The 27,853-nt window shown below is 35.6% G+C and overlaps 5 protein-coding genes across 5 annotated transcripts; 2 read left to right on the top strand and 3 right to left on the bottom strand.

The window, feature by feature from the left end:
• Positions 1-430: 430 nt before the first annotated feature.
• On the top strand, positions 431-6,792 carry LOC143554607 (uncharacterized). Its single transcript, XM_077044320.1, has 17 exons — positions 431-587; positions 967-1,244; positions 2,080-2,188; positions 2,279-2,361; positions 2,501-2,697; positions 2,794-2,926; positions 3,034-3,116; positions 3,208-3,411; positions 3,502-4,180; positions 4,270-4,458; positions 4,531-4,623; positions 4,696-4,880; positions 4,956-5,372; positions 5,477-5,557; positions 5,656-5,741; positions 5,830-6,378; positions 6,474-6,792. The coding sequence occupies exons 1-17, from the start codon at positions 497-499 to the stop codon at positions 6,698-6,700; spliced, it is 3,684 nt and encodes a 1,227-aa protein (XP_076900435.1). The 5' UTR covers positions 431-496; the 3' UTR covers positions 6,701-6,792.
• A 2,412-nt stretch (positions 6,793-9,204) lies between these two features.
• Positions 9,205-13,103, top strand: LOC143554582 (peptide chain release factor 1, mitochondrial-like). Its single transcript, XM_077044303.1, has 11 exons — positions 9,205-9,377; positions 10,554-10,660; positions 10,770-10,868; positions 10,984-11,167; positions 11,242-11,290; positions 11,373-11,451; positions 11,530-11,604; positions 11,720-11,797; positions 11,892-12,050; positions 12,125-12,220; positions 12,837-13,103. The coding sequence occupies exons 1-11, from the start codon at positions 9,257-9,259 to the stop codon at positions 13,035-13,037; spliced, it is 1,248 nt and encodes a 415-aa protein (XP_076900418.1). The 5' UTR covers positions 9,205-9,256; the 3' UTR covers positions 13,038-13,103.
• Positions 13,104-13,892: 789 nt separating this feature from the next.
• Positions 13,893-16,932, bottom strand: LOC143554581 (uncharacterized). Its single transcript, XM_077044302.1, has 7 exons — positions 16,873-16,932; positions 16,731-16,805; positions 15,434-15,491; positions 15,227-15,282; positions 14,431-14,493; positions 14,273-14,344; positions 13,893-14,179 (listed from the first exon to the last, which is right to left on the bottom strand). The coding sequence occupies exons 1-7, from the start codon at positions 16,930-16,932 to the stop codon at positions 13,997-13,999; spliced, it is 567 nt and encodes a 188-aa protein (XP_076900417.1). The 3' UTR covers positions 13,893-13,996.
• Positions 16,933-17,932: 1,000 nt separating this feature from the next.
• LOC143554580 (uncharacterized) lies at positions 17,933-21,021 on the bottom strand. The gene is made up of 8 exons (XM_077044301.1): positions 20,804-21,021; positions 20,634-20,693; positions 19,662-19,823; positions 19,396-19,578; positions 19,174-19,304; positions 18,912-19,080; positions 18,704-18,833; positions 17,933-18,156 (listed from the first exon to the last, which is right to left on the bottom strand). Exons 1-8 carry the CDS (start codon positions 20,999-21,001, stop codon positions 17,936-17,938), a joined length of 1,254 nt encoding a protein of 417 aa, XP_076900416.1. The 5' UTR covers positions 21,002-21,021; the 3' UTR covers positions 17,933-17,935.
• A 2,427-nt stretch (positions 21,022-23,448) lies between these two features.
• Positions 23,449-27,853, bottom strand: LOC143554579 (protein ABC transporter 1, mitochondrial-like). The gene is made up of 8 exons (XM_077044300.1): positions 27,273-27,853; positions 26,398-26,623; positions 25,505-25,657; positions 25,148-25,306; positions 24,865-25,024; positions 24,671-24,780; positions 24,453-24,569; positions 23,449-23,832 (listed from the first exon to the last, which is right to left on the bottom strand). The coding sequence occupies exons 1-8, from the start codon at positions 27,758-27,760 to the stop codon at positions 23,473-23,475; spliced, it is 1,773 nt and encodes a 590-aa protein (XP_076900415.1). The 5' UTR covers positions 27,761-27,853; the 3' UTR covers positions 23,449-23,472.

The raw sequence follows: 27,853 nt of genomic DNA, 5'->3' as shown, positions 1-27,853 counted from the left end.
GCATATAACGCATAGACAAAAATATTTTTTTTTTAATTTAATCCGTTCTTAACGGTCATCTTACATCACACAACAACAGAGGTGCACAAACTGGGTATTTTCAGAAATTGGTAGGAACCAATTATGGGTATATTCGGCTATTTGACTGAGTTTTACGGGTTTCGGGTAGGTCCGGGTCGAATTTTGACCGGGTATTTCCGGTCTCGGTTTCGGGGAGAAATCCAATACCAGGTCATACCCGCGGGTCGGAGAAATCCAATACCAGATCATACCCGCGGGTCAGATACGGGTAGGAACCGGTTCCGGCTTCAGGTTCTACACAGTAAGCTTTTTATTTGAATTTCAACCCATTCTTATTGGGCCAACTTATACCACAACACCAGCCCACACCATAAACTTCACTTAACGACTTAACGTCCATAGTCTTCAAACCACCGCTCCGTTTTCTCCCGCCGCCGTCTCCGCCGTGAACAACCAAACGTCCGCCGTGAACAATATGCAGACCGGACAATACCTCGGCGAAATTTCAGCTCTCTCTTTTCTACACCTTCCTCCACCGTCTACGTCACTTCCATACCTCTTTGCAGGTCAGCTTATCTTCAACTTAATAATAATAATAATAATAATAAGTGCTTTCTATTGTTAATTAGGAACTGTTTCGCAGCTTCTATTTTATGACCTAATTACTTCGAACACGATTGCTTCGTTTCAAGTATTTTTTGACGGAATAATAATAATAATACTAATAATACTAATAATAATAATGGTAATTGCATTTTATTGTTAATTAGGTACTGGATTGCAGTAATTACTTCGAACATGATTGCTTCGTTTCAAGTATTTTTTGATGCAATATAATAATAATAGTAGTAGTGGTAGTAGTAATAATAATGATAATAATAATAATAATAATAATAATAATAATAATAATAATAATAATAATAATTGTTTTTTGTTGTTAATTAGGCACTGGTTCGCAGCTTCTATTCTATGACCTAACTACTTCCAACATGATTGCTTCATTTCAAGTATTTGACGGAATTAGGGTTCACGGAATACTGTGTGTTGATTCGGTTGATACGTTTGGTAGTTTTAGAGTGGCTGTGTTTGGAGAACGTAAACTTAAATTGTTTCAGTTTAATGTTGAGTTAACGGATCGTGATAAGGAAGTGGTTGTTAATGTGGTTTCGGTTCAGGCTTTGCCTAATTTCGGTCACTGGATATTGGATGTCTGTGTCGTACAGGTGTATATCTCTGATTTCGGTATCCATTATTCATGTTTAGACTTTGTCCTGTAAACGAACTGAACGTTAAGTGGGAATGCTTGTTTATTTAATAAACGAACGAACTTGAACACGTGTTTTGTTCGTTACTTCGTTCATTGATGTTCCTGAATGTTCGTTTATGATCATTTAAATTTTAATAAGTATATAAGTAGTTAGATTTATGTAAATAGGAGTAACATAGAAGGCCGTTCAAAAAAAAGGAGTAACATAGAAGGGGCTCGTTTATACACGCAGACACACTTGGTTAATTTCAGTAGGGGTGTAAATGAGCCAAGCCCGAGCTCGAGCTCAGCTCGTTTCGAGTTCTGTTTCTAAAGCTCGAGCTCGACTCGTGAGTTATTTTTTGAAGCTTGAGCTCGGCTCTTTTATTATTAATTAATTAAAATTATTATACATTATTTTTTGTTATTTTTGTATATTTTGAGAAAACCTTAAATGAGCCTAAGCTCGGCTCGAGCTCGTTTAGTACCTTAAACAAGCCATAGCTCGGCTCGAGCTTGGCTATGAAGTGTTAACTTAATACATAGAAGTTCAAAGGAGGTAAAACTTAAAGTACACAAGACTCGTTAAGGCTCCACGGAATAAATTATGTTCATTTACGTTTGTCTGTTTAAGTTCGTGAACAGTTTGTTTAGGTTTTGAACGAACGAACATTAATGAACACGAACATGTTCGGTCATATGTTCGTGTTCGGTTAAAGTTAACGAACACGAACATGTTCCCATTCGTGGTCGTTCGGTTCGTTTACAGGCCTATGTTTAGTTGTGTACTTACTGTGTTAGATTGGTAGTAGGATTCTGTAAATCAAGGGAGTCAGTTTCTTGCTATCGGATGCACTGACAACTCCGTTTATTTTTGGGACATATTGACATCTAAAATTAGCTATCAGGTTAGCTCTCCAGGTATGGTACACATATACTTTTGACTTCTACACTAAGAAATGTTGTTCTTTACTCCGGTTTAAATACTACATGATTCTTAATTATTCACAGATAGATGTCTTCTGTATACTATGCGCATATGGGGTGACAATATTGATTCTATCCATGTAGCATCTGGTACCATTTTTAACGAGGTACTTAAGTTTCTCCCTCCTTTTAATATTTTATTATACGGTTGAATACAATTTTGTGATTGATCATGTGCCTTCTAATTCAGTATTTCTTCGGTTTTGAACATTTGAAGCTGATTTTGTTCTAAATTTGTGCTGGCAGATTATAGTCTGGAAAGTTGTTTGCGGGTGTAATACTCCTTGTTTAGGCAATCCTTCAAATGAAGGTGAGGTCCATGTTTGCAATCGCCAGTACAAAGCCGTCACCGTTTGTAGACTGGCTGGACATGAAGGTTCTATATTCCGTATTACATGGTCTCTGGATGGATCAAAACTAGTGTCTGTCTCTGATGACCGCAGGTCAATTCTGATAACGATTTCATTGACTGTTAAAATCCTAGAAGCAGCAAAATAAATGTATATATAATGTGTTTCTTTGATTTGCGTTTAGTGCAGTGCTCATGTATGGGAAGTTCTTAGTGCTAAAAAAGATTCCAATAATGCTGCAGAGATGACCATCTCTCCTTCTAGTGGACCTGTGCTGTTCGGTCACAGTGCTAGGGTTTGGGATTGCTGTATGTCCAACTCTGTAAGTCCTCTCATCTCTTACAATTAGTTATAAAGTGAGACAAAAATAACCAACTTTGTAAGCCTGCTAATTGTTTTATTGCATGGGGATAATGGTGGTCATCTCAGTTAATCATCACTGTGGGCGAGGACTGTACATGTCGTGTATGGGGACTAGATGGAACCCAACTTAGAGTAATCAAGGAGCACATGTAAGTAAAAAAGGCCACATAAGCAATTTGCAAAAGGAACATATATTATAAAACCAATTTTTAAAAAAAAAAAAAAATCTTGTTTGTGCAGAGGGAGGGGAGTATGGCGATGCTTGTATGACCCGGTTTCGTCTCTTCTTGTTACTGCTGGATTTGATTCTGCCATAAAAGTGCATCAGCTGCACTCTTCTTTGCCAGTAGGTTTAACAAGATGCAATGGTGTGGAAGAATATGATAAAAAACAAATCTTTACAATCAAGATTCCAAATTCAAACCGTACTGGACTAAAGGACAGGTATGTTCAGTGTCAAAAGTATTATAATGCATCTTATTTTTTTATTATACCTATTATATTCACAATTGGATTGTTTTGTTGCACATGCAGCAAAAGTGAATATGTACGATGTACGCATTTTGCAAGTGAAAACGCACTTTATGTTGCCACAAACAATGGTGTCTTGTACCTTGCTAACATAACCAATACTGGTGATGTGGCATGGACTCAGCTTTTCCGTACCAGCGAGGGCATTGCAATAGTTTGTATAAGTGTATTTCCAGGTGGCACTTCTTGTGTGGACAACTGGATTGCTCTGGGAGATGGTAAGGGAAGATTAACAGTTGTGAGAGTTGTTGGTCTCACAACACCAGAAGTCAACCATTCTTTAACTTGGTCTGCTGAAGCTGAAAGACAACTTTTAGAAACATTTTGGTGTGAGTCTTTGGGCCCCACTTTTGTCTTCACTGCTGATCCTAGAGGAAAGTTGAAGCTATGGCATATCGAGTCATTTTCTGAGTATTTAGTAGCAGAGTTCACATCATGCTTTCCTACAAGGATATTATGTTTGGATGCATCGTTTCAGGAAGAAGTGTTAGTGTGTGGGGATCTTCGTGGTAATCTTGTGTTATTCCCTTTATTAAGAGACCTATCACTCAGTACACATGTTTCTTCGGTTGCCAAAATTTCCCCTTTAAATTACTTTAAAGGAGCTCATGGCATATCAACTGTGACCAGTGTTTCTATTCACGGTTCAAGTTCAAGTTCAAGTAACATTGAACTACACTCGGTCTGTTCAAGTGTTTTTGTTTTACATAAATTAATGAAAATGTAGAAACTTGATTTGAGATTAACTTGACCCATTGGTTATTTCTTCAGACTGGTGGAGATGGGTGCATATGCTATCTGGAATATGATAAATTTGAACAAAAAATGGACTTCATTGGAATGAAACAAGTCAAGGAGCTGAGTTTGGTCAAATCTTTCTTTCCCCATGACAATCCGGACTATGCAATAGGCTTTGCATCAGCTGATTTTATAATCTGGAATTTGTCAACCGAGACTAAGGTTTGATAATTTTGACCTACTATATACAGTATACACATTTTATATCGCTTGACCATTTTTTTATTACAACAGGTAGCTGAAATCCCATGTGGCGGATGGCGACGTCCTCATACTTATTTTCTTGGTAATATACCAGAAATGAAGAATTGCTTTGCATTTGTGAAGGTTTGTGTTTGATTATCAAGCAATTATTCACAACGTAAATTATAAAATCTGAAAATTGTTTTTTTTTCATAGGATGAAGTGATTTATATGCACAAGCACTGGGTAGTTAGTAGTGACAAAATATATCCTCAGAATCTTCATTTGCAATTCCATGGCAGGGAGATGCACACGCTATGTTTCATTGTTGATCATGCAAATAGTTTTCAGTCAAGTTTCATAGCAACAGGCTGTGAAGACGGAACTGTGAGATTAACAAGGTATACTTAATTTAAACAAATTAATCTTATCTTTTATTAGTTTGTGTTTAACTAATGACGTAAATATATATTCAGGTATTCTTCGGGTGTTGATAACTGGTCTGCTTCAAAGTTGCTTGGAGAGCATGTTGGCGGTTCTGCTGTAAGATCACTTTGCTCCGTGCAAAAGGTATATACCTTTACAGATCATACAATGAATAAGCAAGGAACAGATTTAGATGATCAGGAAGATCATTTCCTGTTAATTTCAGTTGGTGCAAAAAGGGTCATAACGGCTTGGAAACGCAAGAGTATTTCTACACCTAAAAGTGAAATGCTGTTCCAATGGCTTTCTAGTGACTTGCCAAACAGAAAAGGTGGTACAAATTTAAACGGGTCAAAAAAGAACGAAGCCAATGGAAATCTTGATAATGTGTGTTCCAATGACGATAATGAAAATGATTGGCGGTACTTAGCTGTGACTGCATTTCATGTGAAGATTTCTGGTTCAAGGTTGTTTGATATCCAAAGATTTCGCTTTCTTTGTTTTAGTTATTCATGTCCAAATATATAAATTGAAATATATTTATGAAGATTCGTATTATGTTTGATTGCAGGACATCTGTGTGTTTCATTGTTGTTTCCTGTTCAGATGCCACAGTTACATTAAGGGCTCTAGTATTACCGCATCGCCTCTGGTACACATTTTGCCACTTAACAATGTCAAATAACATAAATTATTTGCTCTTAAAACGAGCTGTTATTCTCAAATTTCATCATTTTTATATCGTTTCAGGTTTGACATTGCAATATTGATTCCTTCAGCTTCACCAGTTCTGTCATTGCAACATCTCATTATTCCCGAACTTCCAAGTTTTCAAGGTTTATACTTTTCAACTTCTTATTTTTTAAAACAATATTTGCTGCATTTGATGTGTTATTGATGCCAAAAACCCCTATTTCTTATCAGATAAAAGTCAAACAAAAAGTGTGTTTACGGTTATTAGCGGGTCAACAGATGGAAGTATTGCGTTTTGGGACGTAACTGAAGCAGTCCAAACTTTTATGCAAAAAGTATCAAACTTGAAAAAAGAAGACTGCAGAAACTTTCAGAAAAGACCACGAACCGGAAGAGGAAGCCAGGGTGGACGCCAATGGCGGTCACTTGAAAAATCATCCGCCGCGCAACCAAAACCCTCAGAGAACACCGAGGATGATACACAAGACCAAACATCACTGACCATGATTCAACCGTTGCATGTTTTTAAAAATGCTCACCAATCTGGGGTGAACTGTCTCCGTGTTTCAGATGTTAAAGATTATGAATCTTGTTTTTCCTGTAATGTTATAAGCGGTGGTGATGATCAAGCACTCCACTCTTTTCGTGTTAACGTGACGAGTTCTAATGAACCAGCTTCAGAAACTCACTTCACTCATCAAGTCGACACTTCTAAAAACTTCAAGATTATATTTTCACATCCTGACAAAACCGCCTCGGCTCATAGCTCAGCTGTAAAAGGTTAAAACTTTCTCTTTAATTGTGGCTTTTACCTGCCAAGAACCATTTAATTTTCACTGAAATTAAGTATGATATATCGTATACGTGTGTTACAGGTGTATGGAGAGATGAGCTTTGGGTATTTTCAACTGGGCTTGATCAACGTTTGCGCTGTTGGCGCGTGTCAAATGATGGTAAACTAAGTGAGTATTGTCATTTGGTCGTTAGTGTACCAGAACCAGAAGCACTTGATGTTCGAAAATGTGGAAAAAGTCGTTATCAAATAGCAGTTGCGGGAAGAGGGATGCAGATGATGGAGTTTTTAGCACCTGCAGAAGGTTAGTTAGTTCGGTTGGGAATTAAGCGTAGTTCAATTGTTATTTTTGTTTAGATCAGTCTTTGTTTTTTGTGTACAATTCATTCAAATTTCGAAGTAACAATCCTGTATTTATTGTTATACAGTATTAAGTTCTTTTACATTCGTTCCGTCGGAAGTCAGCCGAGTGTCATCCAAATGAAAAACCGAAATCCCAAACTGGAATTATCCGAAAATTCGGATATCTGAGTATGAAATATTTTTACTTGCAAACCATCAATTATGAGTTTATGACCATATTACTAAAACACTGTTTAGGGTATTCGAAAATTCAGAGCCTTTGTCTCCGTCACCACTAGCCGACGTAAAGACAAATGTAGTAGGTGAACTCGCTCTGACCCAAACCAATTCGACCATGTTTTCTAAAGTTGCCCGTTTGCCCAAACTTAACATTACAAAACCCAGCCCGTTACATAACCAATTCGTACAAGGTCGCGATGCGGTGGTATATTAACGTGCATTTGGTTGGTAAAAGTTCGTCATGATACCGACACTAAACTTAAAACATTAATCTGTCAACGTTGAAAACAGTAATGACACCGCATAACTTATAATATAAAAATTAACATATTAAAAAATATATATACAACTTATGATCAAAACGACACAAATTTGGTTGGTATCGGTTAGCTTCGTTATGAAACTGACACTAAACCTAAAGATTAAATTAGCAAACGTTTAGAATTACTCGCATAACTTACTATACCAAAAAGTAACTCATTTAAAATGATTTTTATTAAGTCGGTAAAACTTAGGCGTTACAGCGGCAAGTAGACGCTAATTTGGTCGATTCCGGTTATGTTTGTTACGGAAAAAAAACTAAAAACCGAACAAAACAATGGCCGGTACACAGGCGTTACGACGGAGAGTATATGTGAATCTGGTAAGTTTCGATTACGTTCGTTACGATACTTAACTAAAAAGTAATCGAAATATTGTATGACTCGCCACAAATTGGTGCCGCCACATGGACCAATGATGTATGTTACTGTTGTAGGAAAAAAAACAACGGTCGGTAAAACCTAGACATTACGGTGAAAAGTCGATCTGGATTTTGTTGGTTTCGGTTACGTTTGTTACGATATTGGAATTGAAATTAAAATTCAAATAAATATTGGATGATGTGTCATAAGTTGGTGTCGCCACATGGACCAATTACGGTCTTGCGGCACCAAACTTCTCAAATGTATTATATAATAATAATCCGTACAAGGATATCGTATTTAATTGAAAAATCAACCTCTAATGTAATTATTATTCGTAAATGTAACATTTTTGGTGTTAGCGTGTAAGTTACATATCGTAATTCAATCAGTTTCACTTGACATAGTGCGATATTAAAAGGCGTAATAAGAAGGATCGTGAAGCGTATTCTTGAATCTTAAATTATCGTTTTGGAGATATTAAAAGCATAGAAAACAGTCGCAAGTCGTAAGTATATAGATAGATTCATTAATATATGTAGAACCTCTTAATAACATTTTTTCAAGATGATTTGTGACAATGAGATTGAATCTTTGCTATCAATTGACAAACGAATGAACAATCCTATACTTGTATCAATTGTCAACTGTTTTGCATTACTTAAAGGAGCTTTTAAGCGGGAGTGTAAACAAATCAAACCGCTTGCAAGCTACTTGAGACCAAAAAAACTCGAATTAAGTCGAGTTTAAATGGGCGAAATTTAGGTGGTTAACTAAACAAACCTGTGCCAAAGCCCGAGCCTAAAATTCTGGACGTTGACTAAACGAACTCGAGCCCAAGCCTAAGCCAAAAATTTAGGTTGTTGACTAAACGAGCTCGGGCTTCACTTATCGATCTCGCTCATGAGCCTATTATTTATACACATACATTAAATATAATTATACATAAGTTTATAATTAAATAACTAAATAATGCATATCATGTTATATATAAAGTTATAACAAAAGACATTTAAAAATAATACTACATTCGTCCGTCGTTAAGTGTCATGGTTTGAAAAACACAAGGTTCAAGGTAGATTAAATAATTACTTTTTTTTTGCTTACCAAATGACAATAATGCGCTTAAAAATTTAGTTCATCAATGCTGTTTATAAATGCTAGTTGTGTGTGTTTCAAGGGTAAATTTGGCAATTGACTTATAACTTTTGAAAGTGGACATTTATTATAATATGACAAATAAAAAAAAAGAAATATGAACATTTTTAATGAGACGGGGGTGAGTAGGTAATAAAAGAGTAGAGTTTGAGCTCGCATAACTATTCACGAACCAAGCTTGAAACGAGTTGAACTTGAACTAAACTCGTTGTAAGTAAAACTAGCCGAGCACAAGCTCTCAAATTTACACTTTACACCCCTCCTCTCTCACTGAGAAATGATACTAAAAGGGTGTTTGGAATTGCTTATTTTTACCAACTTATAAAATAAGGAATACGATCCTAAAAAATCAAAATCCATTATTCATTTATATTTGTTTCCTGGACACATACATAATACTCTTGAATAAACCCTAATATAATCTTTGGAAGAAGAAGTGAATATGAGAATTGGTGGGTTTAGGGTTTTATGCAGAAGCTTGGTTCGAGCATTCTCACCAAATGGAACCCATCATCATCTTCGCTCAAAGACTCATCCTTTTTATATACCTTCATATTCAACTGGTCAGTTCATTTTTTATTTTTTTTTTTAATTATGCATTTTTTTTGTGGGTATGTTTGTTAACAAAACAGTTATTAGTTAGTTGAAACTACAGCACAAAAAGTTGTTATCTTTATTGGTTTTCAGAAATTAGGCCAAATGATTACTGTTAGGGAAAACATTAACCGTTAACCGCACGCCACCGAACCGAATTAACCGAAGATATGATTAGTTGGGATGAAATGACAGGAGAAAAAGTTGTTATCTTTGTTAACAAATCAGTTATTAGTTGGATGAAATTATAACAGAAAAAGTAGTTATCTTTATTGGATTTCAGAAATTAGGCCAAATGTGCTGGTTGTATGATTAGTTGATTATTGTTAGTTCACCATGGTAGAACATACGAATGATGATACTGAATTTAGGGGTAACCGGAAGTGAATTAACCGATGACTGATACTAACCGACAGTTATGGTTAAGGGTATATGATTAACTGACTGGTCGGTTAAGGTTAAGGACGTACCATAACCAAACTGAAAGAAAAACCAAGACTTGCTTTTGTCGAGATAATATATGTATATACTAGAGAGGTGCCCGCGGATGCAACGAGGAACAAAGACGTTGGCAATCATGTAACGTTAATTTTTATGAATTGAAGAGAATAAATTGGTCGTTTTTATTAGTATGCTTTTTTTAAACAAGACATTAACGTATGAAAAGTTATGGTCATTTAAAAATCGGGAGGGGGGGGGGGAGTTGGTTTTAATAGCATGCTTAAAGTGATTGTACCATATGTTTCGAAAGTTGTAATTTGTTTTAATTCTTGAAGCTATGTAAAATTACCCTTTTGCTCGTTCTCATATGTATTATAATATAGTATTAGTCTAGTATTAAATAGATATATGTGGATTGGGTATATGTGTCAATGTTTTAACGAAAAACGTTGAGAATATGCATATTCCCGTTTGACCTTCATGCAATTCCCGTTTGATGTAACCGATTCTTTTTCTATGTTCATTTAGTTAAGTTTTAGTTAAAACTTAGCTTGATTAATTAACTGAAAGCTAACCATAACCGAGCTTCATAAGCGGTTCACCGAAACCAAAGTTTGGTTATGGTTTTGAGGTAAAAACTGAACAGAACTGCAATTTGCACACCCCTTACTGATATTATATTTCTTTATTTCTCATTTTAAAAGTGGCGGAGGTGCAACCTCAATCATCAGCTGAACTGATCAAGATTATGGAGCAGAGACTCTCGGCTATCGAGCACAGGAATGCTTATCTTGAAGGAATAATTAATCAGGTAACAGCGATCAAGTCTCATTTATGTTCAAACTTCCAGTTTCGAGTTTATACACCAATACAATGCTATCGTTTTTCGATTTCTAACTTTTTATATTGAATAAAGACAGCCGGAAACCTCACCAACCGAGTATTCAAAAGCAAACAAGGAGCTTCAAAGTCTGAGTGATAAAATGGATCTCATAAGTAAGTTGAGGACGGTAGAAAAGGTGAGTCTTTATGCTTTTGAATAATTATTAAAAAAAAAAATTTTGTTTTTAAAAAGTTAATGTTACCAATATGTTAATTTAGTATCTGCTTTTATTGTTATGTACGCGGTTGTAGGAAATTGAAAGTTTGAAATCATTAATGGGCGAATGCGAAGAAGATAAAGACATGCAGGCCATGGCATGTGAAGAACTGGATCAAGCCGTAAAAGAAGAGCAAAGACTGCATAATCTGCTGCTTAAGTCTTTACTGCCTAAAGATGATGCAGATGTAAGAGATTGTATTTTGGAAGTTAGAGCAGGTAACACGGTCATTCATTATTACAGTGTTTTTAAACATAACACCGAATCTTTATTATTTTGATTTTTGCATCAGGAACCGGAGGCGAAGAGGCTTCGCTGTTTGCTATGGACATCTTTAAAATGTGTGATAGTTTAGACTTTTCACTGAAGTTTTAAAAGTGTTTTTTTTTTAATTTCTGACTGTTGATACTTGAATCACGCTAGGTATGAAAGATACTCGCATAAAAAAGGTTGGAGATTTGAGGTGGTGGAAGTCACAGATTCAAATATGAAAGGATTCAAGGTTATATTTATTTTTTTATTTTTATTTTTTGATCATTTAACAAAGAGTCATGCGTGACGAGTGTATATTATTTGGCAGGAAGCAAGTGCTGCAATATCCGGGGCAGATGTTTATGGAAAACTAAAATTCGAGAGTGGGGTCCACAGAGTGCAGGTTTTATTTATTTATTTATTTTACTATTTTTACTAAATTACTAAATTTGATGCTAATGTGAAAGACATTCTTTTATAATTTTATAACATTTATTTTTGTTTTTGCAATTTTGCAGCGAGTTCCCGTCACAGAGAAATCAGGGCGTGTTCATACAAGTGCTGTGTCGGTTGCTATCCTTCCTCAAGCAGATGAGGTGATCGTCTGATCGATGACTTTAATAAACTAGTTTACCATTTTATTATGCTTTTCATTTATTAAATATTTTGTGTCACACTTGCTTTTTGCAGGTAGATGTTCAACTAAGAAACGAGGACTTGAGAATCGACACATACAGGTCCGGGGGGTCTGGTGGTCAGCATGCAAATACTACTAATAGTGCTGTTAGGATCACACATATTCCAACTGGCCTCACGGTTTCCATACAAGACGAACGCTCACAACATATGGTAAACTATATTCATAAACTTTTGCCACAATCATACAACATGCATATTAATATTGTTTTCCTTTGGTTTGTTAGAATAAAGCTAAAGCGCTAAAAGTATTATGCGCACGACTTTATGAGCTGGAAAGGTGTAGAGTTCATAACAGTAGATCCGAACTAAGATCAAAGCAGGTATTGTTATTATTATTATTTATTATTATTATTATTATTATTTTAGTAAATTGCGGTTTTCATCCCCGTTGTTTGTCCAAATCTGCGGATTTAGTCCAATAGTTTTAAATTTGCGATTTTCGTCCTTGTGGTTTCAATTTACTTGCAATTAAACCCGAATTCACTAACCCCGTTAAGTATGGTCGTTAAACCCATCAGCGTGCCCCTCATGTCCTTTTTTCTCCCAAAATAAACCCCAGTCCGAATTCGCAAGCCCCCTCACATGAGGGGTTGGGTTGTATTTGGGCCTTTGGGGAGAAAAAGGACAAAATTGCCCCTCACGTGAGGGGCGCGTTGATGGGTTTAACAACCATAGTTTAACGGGGTTAGTGAATTCGGGTTTAATTGCAAGTAAATTGAACCCACAAGGACGAAAATCGCAAATGTAAAACTATTGGACTAAAACCGTAAATTTAGACAAACCACATGGACGAAAATCACAAATTTAAAACTATTGGACTAAAACCGTAAATTTAGACAAACCACAGGAACGAAAACCGCAGTTTACTCATTATTATTATAATTTGAAAAATTCATTTGATTTTTGTACGAATATTGAAATTTGACGTGAAACCAGATTGGTAGCGGGGATAGATCTGAGCGTATACGTACATACAACTTTCCACAAGGGCGCGTTACGGACCACAGGATCGGTTTTACTCATCATTCCATCAGTGATGTGTTACAAGGAGAGAGTTTGGATTACTTCATTGATGCACTTCTTCTGCAGCAGGAAATGGATGCAATTGCTGACTTTACTTCCACCTCAGCTTATTGATATATATTATTATTTATACCAACAAAATGTTTTTCAGAGCACATTGTAATTGATTTTTCATCTATAAGCTTTTTCTAACATTTATAATGATGATGAGTTAGTGAATTATGTAAACTATTAAGATGATTTGACTAACGATAACCCAAGATCGACGAAGCTTGAACTCGGTTTGGTTTGACTAACGCTAACTCGAGCTTGGTTCTTTTCGAACTCTTATTCTAAAGCTCCATTGTGAGTCGTTTTTACAAGCTCGCTCTTGTATCATGCTCGGCTTGTGTGTCACTTATTATATAATCTTTTTAACAAATTTAGTTATTTTTATGTATTTCAAGAAACCTTAAACGAACATAAGCTCGAGTCGAACTCGTGTGAAGTACCTTTAAACGAGCCAAAGCTTGGCTCGAGTAGATACTGGGTATTCTTAGGAACTGGAACCGGGTATGGTCAACAAAAGTCAAAACAGGGTCCGGTTAGGAACCGGTTCTAGGTATAGTCGGGTATTTGACCGGTTCCATCGAGATTTTTTTTCGGATTTCGGGTAGGGTAGGGTAGGGTTTTGACCGAGTATTGACGGAACCGGTTCCACCGGGTCCAGGTCGGTTCCAGGTACAGTTCTTGGAGGAAAACCAAAGCCCGGTCTTTACCCGCGGGTAGGGTCGGATCCGGTTTCGGGTAGGAATCGCCAGGTCAGGTCTGGAACCGGTTCTTTTGTGCACCTCTAGGCTCGATCTTGGTTGTGTCGTGTGAAATAATACATGGAAATCCAAAAGAACTAAAAGTTTTAAAATACACAAGGTTTGTTAAGGCTCGACGAGCCTAAATTGAAACCTAAGATTAGCTTGTCTTATACAGATGTGTTAAATATTTCCAATCCATGAAATGATGCACACAAATTATCTATAAGCAAGGAGCCAAGGATACAAACTTTAGGACAAAATCAAAATGATAGAAACAAATGCCTAATCATCATCACTTTCATCGCTATACGAAACAAGCCCGCCAGTAACAACATTGTTGACGGGAACCGAAGGTTTACATTCTTCAGGTGAACCAGTCTTTGCTTTTTTTGGTTGCGGTTTCACTTTTATAACTACCCCTAGCGGGCGGGCACGTGCTTTCTTCTCTACAGATGGTTGTTGCTCCTACAAGCCAATACAAAACGTACAAGTTTATCCAATGAAACACTTAATAGAAGTTGATCATAACTCGTAAGTATACAACACTATAAATCTAACCTGAGGTTTGGGAAGGACCGTTGGTGTTTCCCTTAGCTCGTGTAGAATAGCTGATTGTGCAGCCACTTGTTCCTGCATGATACAGACGAATATTATTTGGAACGTATAATGAATTTTTAAAACCTAACACATGCTTGCATGAAAAATATATAGCTTACCTGAAAGCTCCGCAGCTGTTTGGCTTCATCATTTGCTACTTGCTGCTCATATTCTCTCCTTGACTAGACAAAAAAATAAATTTTCAGAAACCAAAATAAAATTTAACCGTATTTCATACAATGTAAACGAAAATTTTTTTTTACCGTGTTTCATACAAAAACCGATTTCTTTTACTGTGTTTCGTATAATATTTTACTTTTTTAACTTGTTGGACCGATATCATCATTTTGTTGGAATTTTCGTTTAAAAAGATGGCTAATAAGACTGTATCATCTTACAAGTTCTCTAATTTTAGAAGAAACAAAATTTAAACCTTAAATCCCCAATCAATTCCAATTTACATTGTCCAAATATCCAATAAACCATAATCAATCATTCAAATATTCGATTGCCATAAACGAATCCAAATTAATAATCTATATAAAAAAATTAGCAATTATAGTTTTAAATGAAAGTATAAGAACACCTAAACTGAACAAATAGAAGTCGAATCGTGAAAGAGGGACTGAGGGAACACCGACCGACGGCTATTCGGCTGCAGCATGGTAATCGTGAAAGAGGGACTGGGGTTTTATTGGTTTTATTTTTTAATTTGGTTGGACTTTAAACATACAGGGGTAACGTTATATTTTATCAGGGGTAGCAGATGCTACCCCCCTGCTTATTAGCTACGTCCGCCCCTAGACCAAAGCAAGTTTGTATTTTGCAACCATTTAGAACCAAAAAACGACGTTGTAAGAACGCGTATGCTATATTGCTATTCAAATGAAGCAAGTGATATGAAAATGTACTCACCATTTCAAGCTTATCAAGAAACTCAGTCTCGTCTTCATCCAATGCCTTTGGAGGTCCTATAATAATAATAAAATATATAAACGAACCAACTATATTTCCAGACTACATATACTATTAAGATTCATCAAACGAACAAACAAAATCCAGTGAGCAAGGCCACGTGGGAGCATCGCGTCGAATGAAGTAACGAGAATTACTAGCACTTACTATGCTTGAACCGTTCGTTAAACTCTGCATCTTTTTTGTCCTTATTTTCCTTTAAAATCTGCATCAAATTATTAAAAACGGTCAAATCAACTATTCAACTATATGTATAGTTGAAGTTACAAATTAATGCAAAAGTGCGGTCATGTCGATGTTCAATCACACACAAACACAACTGAATTGAGGAAAACCTCGCCCTGACTCCTTTTGATTTATCAAATTGAAAAACACGTACAGGACGGATACCATAACTCTGTATATAAACACAAATAGACTCGCTTCGAATCCAAATACAACTCCTAAAACTTAAAAAACTTGAAAACCTTAAATTAAACAAACCGATAACAACCAAACCAAAAGACTGACTCCAATTAATTTGACTCACACAATGACACCGACACAACCAATTGACCTAATCCATTTTGACCCATTCAGAAATAAACCAACAAAAGTAATGCATAGAGAATGTCAGAAAAATGTTTCACATGTTGTATTGCATATGTTTAATCGCATATGGATCCTCTTCAAGAAGAAAAGTTTAATCGCTTTGAACTCGATTTTCAAGTATCTCAGTACAAAACTATAAATATAAAAAGGTTTGCACAATAGGCAGTTGGGTCGGACCATTTATTCAATTAGCAGCCCCTTGCAATCTATAATGTACTATTCGAGCAAGCCAACGGATACACTACCTTAAGCTCATACATAGACAGATTCCACAACAGATATAATATACCTCTTTATATCTAACACGGTAACACCTACTTTATTCCACAACAGAAACTGTTTTTAAGGTAATATTTTTGGTTGCTACCATACATACACCAGCTGTTATCACACAGACCGTATGACTGGCGAAAAATAGTCATACGTGCCGGTATGATTCGAACAAGCATCACCTCATGCTGCCCATGTGCCGTGTGACCAAATTTTTGGCTGTATGAAACAACATCATGTATGTAGTTACTACTTACTAGTTAGTATGCCAATGGTGTTTCTTAAGCTATGCCTGGTATTTTTATTTTTATTTTTTTTCTCTTATTACAACTGAGCAAAAAATATAAATATGGTGAATAAAAGTAATCAACTAAAGTAACACAAAGATGAAGGAAACAATTAAGCTTATAATATATATGTATACATATATACATATAATGGGGTAAGTTAATGTACAAACTAAAAAAACATGCTAAATGTGCGAATCAAGTACAGTAGTGTATCTACTTATTTTTTTTAATTTGTGTTTGATCCAAACCGTACATAAAATTGATTAATAAGATAATAATAAGCATAATAATACCTCAAAAAGGGGTCTATCTCTTTGGGCAGTACCGTCTTCAACCCTAGGTCCTCTATTTTTCTTGGCTTCATCCAACTGTTTGTTTGTTTGTTCAAACAAACAATATTAAATAATAATAATAATAATAATAGTAATGATGTACCTGGTCCTGGGATAAAAAATTAATCAGCCTGGTTGCCGGACGGAAACCATCGTCCGTCATCTCTCAAATCCAATTTGCCTGCGATTATTAATCTTTCAATTTGATATCAAAACTGCTTAGGAAGCTACAATATTATATTTATATGTACTCACCTAAAAATCTAAAATTGCATTATATTGATGTTAAAGTTCGTGTGAAATTTTATAATTAAACAAATAAAATAAAATAAAAAGTAAAATTATTATGTTATATTAGTTTTGTTAATCACAACTATAGTATCTTTTGGTCGTTGACGGTCACAATTAACGAATTTGTTGATCACGATCCCACATTTATCATATTAAACTATCATACTTTGGTCGTTGTTGGTCACAATTAACGAAATGGCTGATAACGATCCCACATTTTATCATATTTGTTCTTAACGATCTGCGACTGACGTAATCCTAACACAGTTAGTTGCAAGACGTCGGAAAAACGCTTTTGGCCGAAGAAGTTACATTTTTTGTTGGGAAACTCAATGCGAACAACACCACCACCAAGTCTAATACAGTAACACGACGGTATATATAAATCTCACATTATTTTATCAGACATACCATCTTATGTCTTTCTTCTTGATCACATCCATGTTCTAATCAAATTATATAACTTGGGATAGTGACTAAGTCTAGTTTTATATCTTTCGGGTTTTCTTAAGAAAAATGTAAACTGAAATAAAATCACAACTGCAGTTTAGTTCATTATGTTATAAATATTGTGTTTGTAAATTCTGTTTTAAGGATCCAAGAGGTAATATAACCAAACTGCTTATTCCGCCTGAAATAAGTATTTCGGACGATCATAAGCAGTCTGCTTCCATCCAAGCACTCCAAAATACCTATCTTCTATATCAGAACAGAATAAATAGTTCCAATCGACAATCCAAACACCCTCTTAACAACTCGTTGAAGCTCTAAACACTACACATAAATTTCTACCGCGTTTTACATCAAGGGCGTTTTTCTTAAGCAAGTATATTACATGTTACAGAAGTTGCACAGAGACAGAGTGAGGATAATAATCAGGAAGGTGCAAGCTCAAGAACCTTTGAGACATTTGATCTTTCTGCTGGTTCCTGTATCGTTACAGCGTCATTCGCAAGCTTAAGATCCGAGAGGGTATTACTCAATGATTCAACTGTTCCTGTAGTACCATCTGCTGATGATATTCCACTGTCTTCCATGAGTTTATCCAACTCGTCTTCGAGATCTTCATCAAAGTCATCATAAGACAAAACTGACCCTGCAAGTCACACATACAAACCCGTGTTAGTAAGAACTAGGGGTGTGCAAGAAACCGAAAAAGCCAATCCGGAACCGAAAAAACCGAACGAAAACAAAAACCGACGGTTTGGTTTATGCTTTTGTAAAAACCAAACCAGATACCTAAATTTTGGTTTTTTATATTTTATATTAAGTAATTTATAAGAATTTAATAAACATGTAACTCAAATATTTTTGGTAAAATGTTTAATAGTCTATTATTTTACAATTAACCAAATTTTTATGCCTAAATTAATTATTTTTTGAAAACTTTCTTTTGACCTAAAATTTTCAAGATCAAATGGCAAAAACCGAAAAAACGAAAACCGAACCGAAACCAAAATGAAAACCGAAATCCAAAAAACCGAAACCGAACGGTTTTAGATACTCCAAAAACCGAAGTTTTGGTTTTCGGTTCGGTTTTAACCAAAAACCGCACCACGCACACCCCTAGGAAGAACATATTAATACCATAATAAGTTATTAGGACTTTGTTTGTCTTAATATGGAATCAAATGTGGGAGTACCTAAAACTTTGTCTACTTGCTTTTGTGAACTGATTGTTTCATCAAGATCATCTAAACAGTTCTGCACTTCTTCTATCGTGATCATCTTATCCTTCATTGCCTTCGTACCGCTTTTAATGGCTTCGAAAACCTGCCACTTAAAGCAACAAAATTAGAAAACCAAATGTGACTTAATTTAACTATTTACCACATAAAATATTAAACAAACCTCTTTTGAATCTTCAGCATCTGCTATGGCTCTAAGGACTTCTTCTACTCGCCTTAAAAGCACATCACACTTTTCTCTACGATCAGATGACAACTTCAGTTCCCTTACGTGCCTCTGTGCAATAACTTTGTTCCCTGATTTTAAAGAAGCCAAAGCCAATGTTTTGGACCTGCACATATCATAAATCAATTGTCGGAATTCATATCAAGCGATACTTTCAGCAAATTAAAAAATATGCGAGTATCATATGCAATATGCTTACTTGTTACAAAGTTGATCGATCATATCGATTTGTAGCTGGAGCTTCTCTGCAGTCCAAGTCAAGTGCAGAACAACATAATCTGAAGGTGTAGTACCCGAGATAGTTTTGGAAGAAAGAGAGACTTTCACACCCTATTACAAGTAACCAAAGCTTCAAGTACTGTTTCGGTAATAGCAATAATTGTAACAGTAAGAACAATAATATTATAAAGGATAACAGTACCTCTATAAGATCATTCCGCCTTATCGCGAGGTACTTTGCCTTCCCGCATTTGAACAAATGGCTCAAGATCACTGACGCTTGTTTAGCCCCTCCACAAATCACTTGAAATTTGTTCATAGTGACGATGCATGAAGATGTCCAGCGATTTTCCGATAAAATCTTGACAACTTCATCACATTTCTCCTATTGGGGATAACAGTATAACTAAGATTAACAAAAATATTTCATTAACTCAAGGCGTGTTCTATCTGTAGAGTATAGGGTACCTGTAAGAGCGATGAAACGATGAACTCATCTTCTGATGGAATTGCAGACCTAGATACTGGGAGCAGGTGTCCTACTTTGTGAAATAATTGGGTGAGTTGGCCACTTTTGGGATCGATAAGATCGCTGCTACGTAACAGGTCACCGGAATCATACATTTCAACCTGGAAGAAGGAAACAAAACCCTATGATGAACACTACAGAGCACGTGTTGTAGTGTAATTACTAGGGGCTGTTAGGCGTGAAGTTCGTTTATGTACGTTTATTTGATAAATGAACGAACATGAACAAGAAATTTCGTTCGATTAACTAAATGAACGAACACGAATAGAGGCTGCACTTGTTTGATTGTGTTTGTGAACATTCGATAATGTGTTTGTTTACTTCCTTTTGTGTCAACGTTTATTTGTTTATTAACGGTTTTCAATATTTTTCAATGACTTTTCTAATCTGATCATACAGATTTAAGCAAAATTATGAACTATAAAACAAAAATATTTACGAGTATTATGTGATTAATATATATATATAAATTGAAATATGAATATGTGATGTAGGCTCAACCACTTGGTAAGTAAACTAAAATTAAAAAAGAAAAAGGAATAAAACATGGTAGCCGACCGAACCATTGAAGTTGACCATTCTCGGTTAGCCAAATCAAATAAAACATTATTCGCCTTCATTTGTGTTCGTGAAGCGTTCGCTTGCCGGATAAACACTTAACGGACGAGCATCGTCCGTTAACCTTTTATGATCAGAAGCGAACGATTCACAAACACCTAACCAAACAAATTCTTTTGTCCGTGTTCGTTCGCTAAGGAAATGAACTTGTTCGTGAGCGGTTTGCTGACACAAACGAGCGAACACAAATGAAGGCGAATAATGTTTTATTTGATTTGGCTAATCGAGAATGGTCGACTTCAATGATTCGGTATAAGTTATAACTTATAACATATGAAGTAGTTAATAACTACCAGAACAGCATCAATGCACAACGGAACCAATCCTCCATGATTAAACCACTCGTTTCTAACCTTCACAAAAGCAAACAATAACCAACATTAATAATAATAATAAATAAATAGGTTTTCTATACAAGCTAAAACCAATTAAAATTGAGATATTAAGAACTCGCACCACTGACCACTGATGAATGAATGATGAAGATATTAAGATGTTGAGCAATTTTGATTATTAAATCCTTCCAGAAATGGTACCTTGGTTCCCAATCAGACCTTTGGCCACTGAAAGCTTTGAATCTCGTGGCTACCATGACGTCAGAATCCCAATCAGGTACTTGTTTTCGGATTAATTCTTGAACCTTTTGACTTGTGTCTTCCATTTTCTTCAACCTCGAGTTCGTCTTCCATTCACGGCGTCACTAGATGTTATTATTTTGGGAAGACTAAAGTCTCATACGAATTCAGTCCAAAAAGTTTATTTTTTGCATATAGACCCTCTAGGTTTTTCAATTCTTATCAATTACATCTAAATCACTAATCCCGTTAAATTTAATCGTTAAGTCAAGGGTTGACATGTTTTTTCACTCTTTCTTTATTATAATACTTATTTCAGTGAACTGCGATTTTCGTCCCTGTGGTTTGTCCAAATCTGCGGTTTTAGTCAAGTAGTTTCAAATTTGCAATTTACGTCTCTATGGTTTCATTTCACTTGCAATTAAACAAGAATTCCCTAATATCGTTAAGTCTGATCGTTAAACCCATCAATGTGCCTTTCACGCGAGGGGCATATTTGTCCTTTTTTTTCCAAATACACCCCATCCCTTCATGTGAGGGGCTTGCGAATTAGGACTGAGGTTTATTTTGGGAGAAAAACGACAAAATTGGTCGTCACGTGAGGGGTACGCAGATGTGTTAACGACCAGACTTAATGGGGGTTAACAAATTCAGGTTTAATTGTAAGTGAAATGAAACTACAAGGACAAAAATCGCAAATTTGATAGGGACGAAAATTGCAAACTTGAAACTATTGGACTAAAATTGGAGATTTAGACAAACCACAGTGAAGAAAACCGCAGTTCACTGAAATAAGTATTATAATAAAGAAAGTGTGAAAAGACATGTCTACCCCTGACTTAACGATTAAATTTAACGGGGTTAGTGATTTGGATGTAATTTGCAAGAATTGGGAAACGTGGAGGGTTTATATGCAAAAAATAAATTTTTTGAACTAAATTCGCATTATTTGTCAAACTACAATGACGAAAGTGGCACTTTACTCTTTTGGGAACTATTAATATTACGCCCGCCAACCGTTCGATAGAAAGTTCGTTTATATTTGTTTATTTAACAAACAAATGAACATGAACACATGTTTCGTTTTTATGTTCGTGGGCGTTCGTATAGGTTCATTTAATTAAATGAACGAACATGAACGCGAAATATTTGTTCGATTAGTGTTCGTGTTCGTGTTCGTTCGGTTTGTTTGGTTCATTTACAGGTCTAAATTTGATATGTTAGTTACTTCATTCCGAAACACAAAAAAGTTTTTAGTTGTTCCCACGCGCCCTCGTTTACGTGTGCTCTTTGTGGGGATTATGATGAATTGACGGAACTGAAAACGAATCGAACGAACACGAATAACACTTTGTTCATGTTCGTTTGTTAAGGAAATAATGTGTTCACAAATTGTTCACAAACATTTACCAAACGAGATTTTATGTCTGTGTCCGTTCGTTAAGGAAATGAATGTTTTCACAAACACACATAAAATTGGTGAAGCCTAAAGATTGATATCGATGTATACATCAATGTGAATAACAAGAAAGAAATGGAAATAATTAATGCAAAAACAATGTCAGATAATGGTTTCTTATTTTATGTTAGGGGTAACAACTTAAAAGAATATATAATGTTCAGATAAAATAAATAAATGTACAAAAAACTTTCATTACCAACATATACAAATGAACACAAACGAACGTTCATGAACACTTTACCAAACACTCACAAACATAATTGAACGAACGGGGGCTCTGTTCATGCTCGTTTGATTCAATAATCGAACAAAATTTATTATTCATGTTCATTCGTTTATTAAACGAACAGACACAAACGAATTTCCCACCGAACAATTCATGAACCGTTCGCAGGAGTTTGGTTCGTTTACAGCCCTAGGCAAAACACATATTTGTATCGTGTGGCTTTGCCCAAGCGTATGGCAGACTATCTTTGGTGCTAGTTCCTCGCGATATAAGCTTTTCGAGCCTGGGACCTCCTCAAAAAGCAAAGCTTTTCGAGCCTGGGACCTCTTTGGTGCTGTTTACCAAAAAAGAAGGCTAAAGTTTTGTATGTTATGTTATTTCGATGCGGAGGTTATGGAAGGCCCAAAATGAAGCGGTATGTGACGAGGCGATCATTTGGTTGGCTAGCTTGGTAGAGCCGTTGAGGAGATCAAGGTGATAAGCTTCCTTTAGGGTGTGAGATAGATCGAGATCAAATTATGTAGCACGGGTAGATTAGAATACTTTTACGTTTAGTTTTCAAGCGGTTAAGAAAAGTCATGGAACTATTGCTGGACCAACTTCCAGAAACATAAACAGTAAATAACACATAAAAATAAGCATAAAAGGTCAAATAAATTATAGAGCCTACAATTGAACAAATGAAGTAACATTACAAGTTTAACCTACAAATTTTGCCACTAATTTATTCAGAGGAAACGGTTGACCAAGTCAACAGGGCCATTCAGCCTTTTGTATCAATAGAAGAAATGGTTTACTTACTACCTGTGATTCTATTTAAGTATACATGCATCATAGTAACTAACTAATCAAAACCAATATCAATGTTTCTAATTATCAAACTCGTAACTTTCGTATACTTTCAGCAAAAGGTCCCGACAGGGTACCACCGCCCCGATCTTGATGCAAGCCAAAAACGCACCAGCCAGTTTGCGATGCAAGCTATACACCTCGTCAGGTGGTGGTGTTAATCTGTGTCTCAACATTGTTCCACCGATGTTTGAAAGGCTTTGAGTTATGTTATTAGCACGGAAATCATAGTCCCCGGGTTTTGCAAAGGGCAAACCGACAACAAAAGCAGCCTGCACATGTGCCTCCAACATTATCTCTGGTTCCTTGCCAGTTAAGAAACCTAGCCTCTGTGACATCTCGATTACTCCTTCCCGGTCACAATTTGCACATGCAACAACCTGATTGATAATTTAAAACCTCCATTAACTACTATTTTGTCTAGTTACTTTTAGGATTAATAGCATATAAAAGGTAATGAAATTTGGGTTGATTAATATTTTTGACTTTTGTGTAACTAACTTATTTTTGGCCATAAACAAACTACCAGACATTTAAATTGATACAATTAAAGAAATAAAATGACAAAAGAAAAGGCTAACTAAAAACAATAGTGTACCAATGTTTTAATTAATTCCGCAGTATTTGTTATGTATTAAAAACTTTTTTAAAAAATGCATAAGCAACCTGACTTTTTAACTTTTTTAGAATAAACGCAGTGTCAGGAAAATAAAGTCCAAATTAAAAAGCAGCAAGCAGGCTAGTTACTTGCTGACTAAACTTTTTGACTACGGGCCTGTATCGATTACCCTAAATGAAAAAAAAAATCAAAGTTTGATCGGCTTTTTATGGCCAAAATAAGCCAGTTACCAATATAAGAACCAATCCAAAAGTTGTTACTCTTCATGCAATTTGCCTTTATTTTTATAAACTTTGTGTTTAAAAAAAATCTTAATCTTGAGCTGAAAACCACAATCACAAAAGCTATGATTAATAGTGATAAACTAATAATAATACTCACCATTCTCAAGTAATCATCAACAAAAGACTTGCGATAACTTCGAGCTGCACCAAAGTCGATGAGATTTATTGATCGTGTATCTTCATTGTACAAAAAGTTACTCCAATTTGGATCGGTCTGCATTAAATAATTTAAAAGAATATTTCAGAAAAAATAAAGGAACGTTCACAATGTCTTTTACATGTGAAAGAAATGAAAAGGATGCAGGAAAGGCATGCCTGCATGAATCTGAATACAAATAGCTCCATTAATGTAAGCTCAAGCAACTTTGTCCCAACATAACTACGGGTCTCTTGATCTAGAAGTGCAACCTTATCAATTGGAATTCCTGTTTCAATAAGAAAAAAATAAATATAAGGCTCCAAAATAAAGATTTAATAATCTAAATCTTAAAAAAAGATAATGTTTTTACCATGAACAAGCTCTGTGGTAAGAACTTTTTTACTTGATAGTTCATCTACAACGAATGGAACATAAAACCCGTCTACATTTGATAGCAATTCACGGAATCTTTTCTGGTTTGATGACTCCAACTCGTAGTCACATTCGCGTGATAATTCTTCTTTTGCCACCTGTCAAGGGTTTCAGGTTCGCTCATATATTTTCAGGACATTTTAACATTCATATTTCAGGAAAACGAGCATGATAATATTAGATGATAAAAAAGGTCAAAAGCTTGTGATGGTGAAAGTTACCTTCATAGCTCTATCAAGATACAAACCCTCTGGAATCAGATTTGTATAGTCTAAGATCAATTTTACATTCTCAATGTCGCTCTCAATGCTATCTGCAACTCCAGGATATTGAATCTTCATTGCAACTTTAATATCATCCTTGGTGACAGCTAGGTGTACCTAGGAATACATTTCAACCCTTAAGCACCAAATTTGAGAGATGCGCACACTTTATTGCATAAAATACATAAAGAAAGAATCTTAAACGATATTTAAACTACATAACTTTTTAGAGGATCATGGAACTGCCAACTAAACGATAACTAAAGACAAACCAAAATGTTAAACAAGTCGGAAAAAAAACGACTTTTGACTCACCTGGCCTATACTTGCAGCAGCGAGTGGTTCATAATCAAAGCTTTTCAACTTGAAAGACCAGTCGGGACCTAATTCAGAGTCCAAAACTTGATTAAGTTGGCTTCTTGGCATTACATCAGCACCCTGACGAACAATATCTAAAGCAGCCAATATCTACTAGGAATAAAAAGTCAAAAGTTTCATAAGCAAAACACCAAACAAGAATAAATTTTTCATTTTATGAATATAAGTTTAACGCTTACTTTATTACTTCGGAAATAAATACAGATAAGTATAAGTTATAGTTATTACATAAAATTATATATCAAGCGTAATTTACACACAATATATACGCATATCTATGTATATATGTATCTATGTATACATATGGGAAGTGTGCATATGTATATCATGTGAGTATACATATATATCTATGTATGCAAGTTTATGTATATGTCGGTGTGTTTTGTGTACATACGCATGCATACACACATAACATATATCTACAAAGTGTTACAATATTTGAATTTTATAAACATTGAAGTACATTTTAAATTTACAAAGTTAAAATATTTGAATTATAACAAATAATTGTGGAGTAGAACTAGTGATAGGAAGTTTACTAGTTAGACTTGCACAACTCAAATGTGAATAATAAAAACAAGTAATGTGACTCAAATTATGACTCACTTCAAATGAGTTAAAACAATTGTGTTCAGCAATCTTTGCTCACAGTTTACTCAAGTGACACATCATTGTTAGTTTGCCGTTGGTCTCATTGACCTACGATTAATATTCACTTACGCAGTTAAGCCTAATATAATTATCTTTAGAACTAACAGGTGAAATTAACTAATTTCCATATAATGAGGTGCTAATCTATAAAACCTTAAATGGACAGAAAAGGGATATACCGGTGCAGGAACGAGAGATTCATCCTGGATACTCAACATCTGCCCTAGTTTTAATGCTGCTCCACGCATCCTGCATAGAGCAAGTGCCAACCGCTCTGCATTCTTTTCAGACAAAAACGGTGAAAGTGCAGACTGTTTCCCTTGTGATTCACTTTTACCATACACAATTCTCCTTGCAGATTCCTGTACCGTTCCCCAAGCAAGTCCAGCTCCTAGGCCAGCAAAACTTAACAACTAAAGTTAGCAATCTAGCCACCACTCTACCAAAATCATAACACATATATACATATCAGACTAATCTAATAATATAACCGATTTGTACAAATCACAAGCTACAAGTTACAAAAAAAAAACACAAATTTGATGGTGCACTAATCAATTCCTATTATAAGTGGCATTGTGCGTAAACGGTAAACCCAGGGTGAGCAATAACAAATCGTTAACCGAAAACCAACAAAACCGAATTAACCAAAAATCGGTTATCTGAATTTAACCGAACCGAACATTCATATTTTCATATATAACTAGCTTTTATGCCTCCAGTCTCACGTATTTCAGGTTTTATACCTACATTTCATGTATTTATGCCTCGTTTTATACCTCCATTTCATGTACTTCTACCTCCATTTCATGTATTTATACTTCCATTTCATGTATTTCTTAGCAAAAATTCTAGCCCAAATTTGGTTTCGTTATTAACCGAACCGAAAACCGACAAACTAACCTAATAAACCGAAACCGATTAACCAAAAACTGATCAGCTAATAAAACAAATTAACTAATGACTTCAGCTGCACTTTAGGCTAATAACCGAAACGAACCGTGCACACATTAACCCTAACTTCTAACTTCCAAATCAAACAACTTAAACTCACCCAAGCGCTCTCGAAAACGGCGTAGACGGAACCTTCCTCTCCCTCCTTCTCCTCTGCACCACCGGCGCCATTACTTTCTCCGTCACCGGAATATTATTATTAACCTCTTCTTCAACCACCACACCTTTATCATTATCCACGTCACCATTCTCCAAATCCACCGCAGCAGCAGCAACAACCGTAGCCTCACAATCATCTCCGGCAACATTACTCCGATCAGAAACCGTAGGCAACTGTATATTATTATTATTATTATTATTATTATCAAAATACACAACGGTGTCGTTTTGGGGACCGGCATTGGGTTTATGATTGGTGAAATTACGAGTTTGACCTTCGGTGAGACCAGATAAGTCGGTGACGGATAATAAGGCTTGTCGAGCTAGGGTTTGTAGGTCTGGGTTATTGAAACTGCTACGGCGAATGGATTCCTTTGCGACTAATGATAATCCGTTCATTAGCTTCGTTAGGTCTTTTAACGGCGGCATTTTTCCGGTGAGATGGTGGCGGCGTGATTGATTGATTGATTGGTTATATTATTATTATTATTATTATGGAGAAGGGAAGATGTTCGTGTAGGG

This window comes from Bidens hawaiensis, unplaced genomic scaffold, assembly GCF_021521415.1.
Source record: "Bidens hawaiensis isolate Kalapana, Puna unplaced genomic scaffold, B.hawaiensis_p1.1 tig00017762_1, whole genome shotgun sequence".
In the NCBI taxonomy this organism is placed as follows: Eukaryota; Viridiplantae; Streptophyta; class Magnoliopsida; order Asterales; family Asteraceae; genus Bidens; species Bidens hawaiensis.
The sequence above is the reverse complement of the archived record's forward strand: the minus strand, read 5'-3'. Positions and strand labels throughout refer to the sequence as shown.

Excerpts from the sequence above, each read along its gene's own strand:
- LOC143554607 (XM_077044320.1), top strand. The coding sequence starts at position 497 with ATGCAGACCGGACAATACCTCGGCGAAATTTCAGCTCTCTCTTTTCTA. Across the intron at positions 2,362-2,500 it reads CTGGTACCATTTTTAACGAG|ATTATAGTCTGGAAAGTTGT; the intron begins GTACTTAAGTTT and ends TTGTGCTGGCAG. Across the intron at positions 4,181-4,269 it reads GTAACATTGAACTACACTCG|ACTGGTGGAGATGGGTGCAT; the intron begins GTCTGTTCAAGT and ends TTATTTCTTCAG.
- LOC143554582 (XM_077044303.1), top strand. The coding sequence starts at position 9,257 with ATGAGAATTGGTGGGTTTAGGGTTTTATGCAGAAGCTTGGTTCGAGCA. Across the intron at positions 11,605-11,719 it reads GTGGGGTCCACAGAGTGCAG|CGAGTTCCCGTCACAGAGAA; the intron begins GTTTTATTTATT and ends GCAATTTTGCAG. Across the intron at positions 12,051-12,124 it reads ACGAACGCTCACAACATATG|AATAAAGCTAAAGCGCTAAA; the intron begins GTAAACTATATT and ends TTGGTTTGTTAG.
- LOC143554581 (XM_077044302.1), bottom strand. The coding sequence starts at position 16,932 with ATGACGGACGATGGTTTCCGTCCGGCAACCAGGCTGATTAATTTTTTA. Across the intron at positions 15,283-15,433 it reads TAACGAACGGTTCAAGCATA|GACCTCCAAAGGCATTGGAT; the intron begins GTAAGTGCTAGT and ends TTATTATTATAG. Across the intron at positions 14,180-14,272 it reads CGGTCCTTCCCAAACCTCAG|GAGCAACAACCATCTGTAGA; the intron begins GTTAGATTTATA and ends ATTGGCTTGTAG.
- LOC143554580 (XM_077044301.1), bottom strand. The coding sequence starts at position 21,001 with ATGGAAGACACAAGTCAAAAGGTTCAAGAATTAATCCGAAAACAAGTA. Across the intron at positions 19,579-19,661 it reads TCGTTTCATCGCTCTTACAG|GAGAAATGTGATGAAGTTGT; the intron begins GTACCCTATACT and ends TATCCCCAATAG. Across the intron at positions 19,305-19,395 it reads GGCGGAATGATCTTATAGAG|GGTGTGAAAGTCTCTCTTTC; the intron begins GTACTGTTATCC and ends TACTTGTAATAG.
- LOC143554579 (XM_077044300.1), bottom strand. The coding sequence starts at position 27,760 with ATGCCGCCGTTAAAAGACCTAACGAAGCTAATGAACGGATTATCATTA. Across the intron at positions 26,624-27,272 it reads CCGTTTTCGAGAGCGCTTGG|TTTTGCTGGCCTAGGAGCTG; the intron begins GTGAGTTTAAGT and ends TTAGTTGTTAAG. Across the intron at positions 24,781-24,864 it reads TACCACAGAGCTTGTTCATG|GAATTCCAATTGATAAGGTT; the intron begins GTAAAAACATTA and ends TTATTGAAACAG.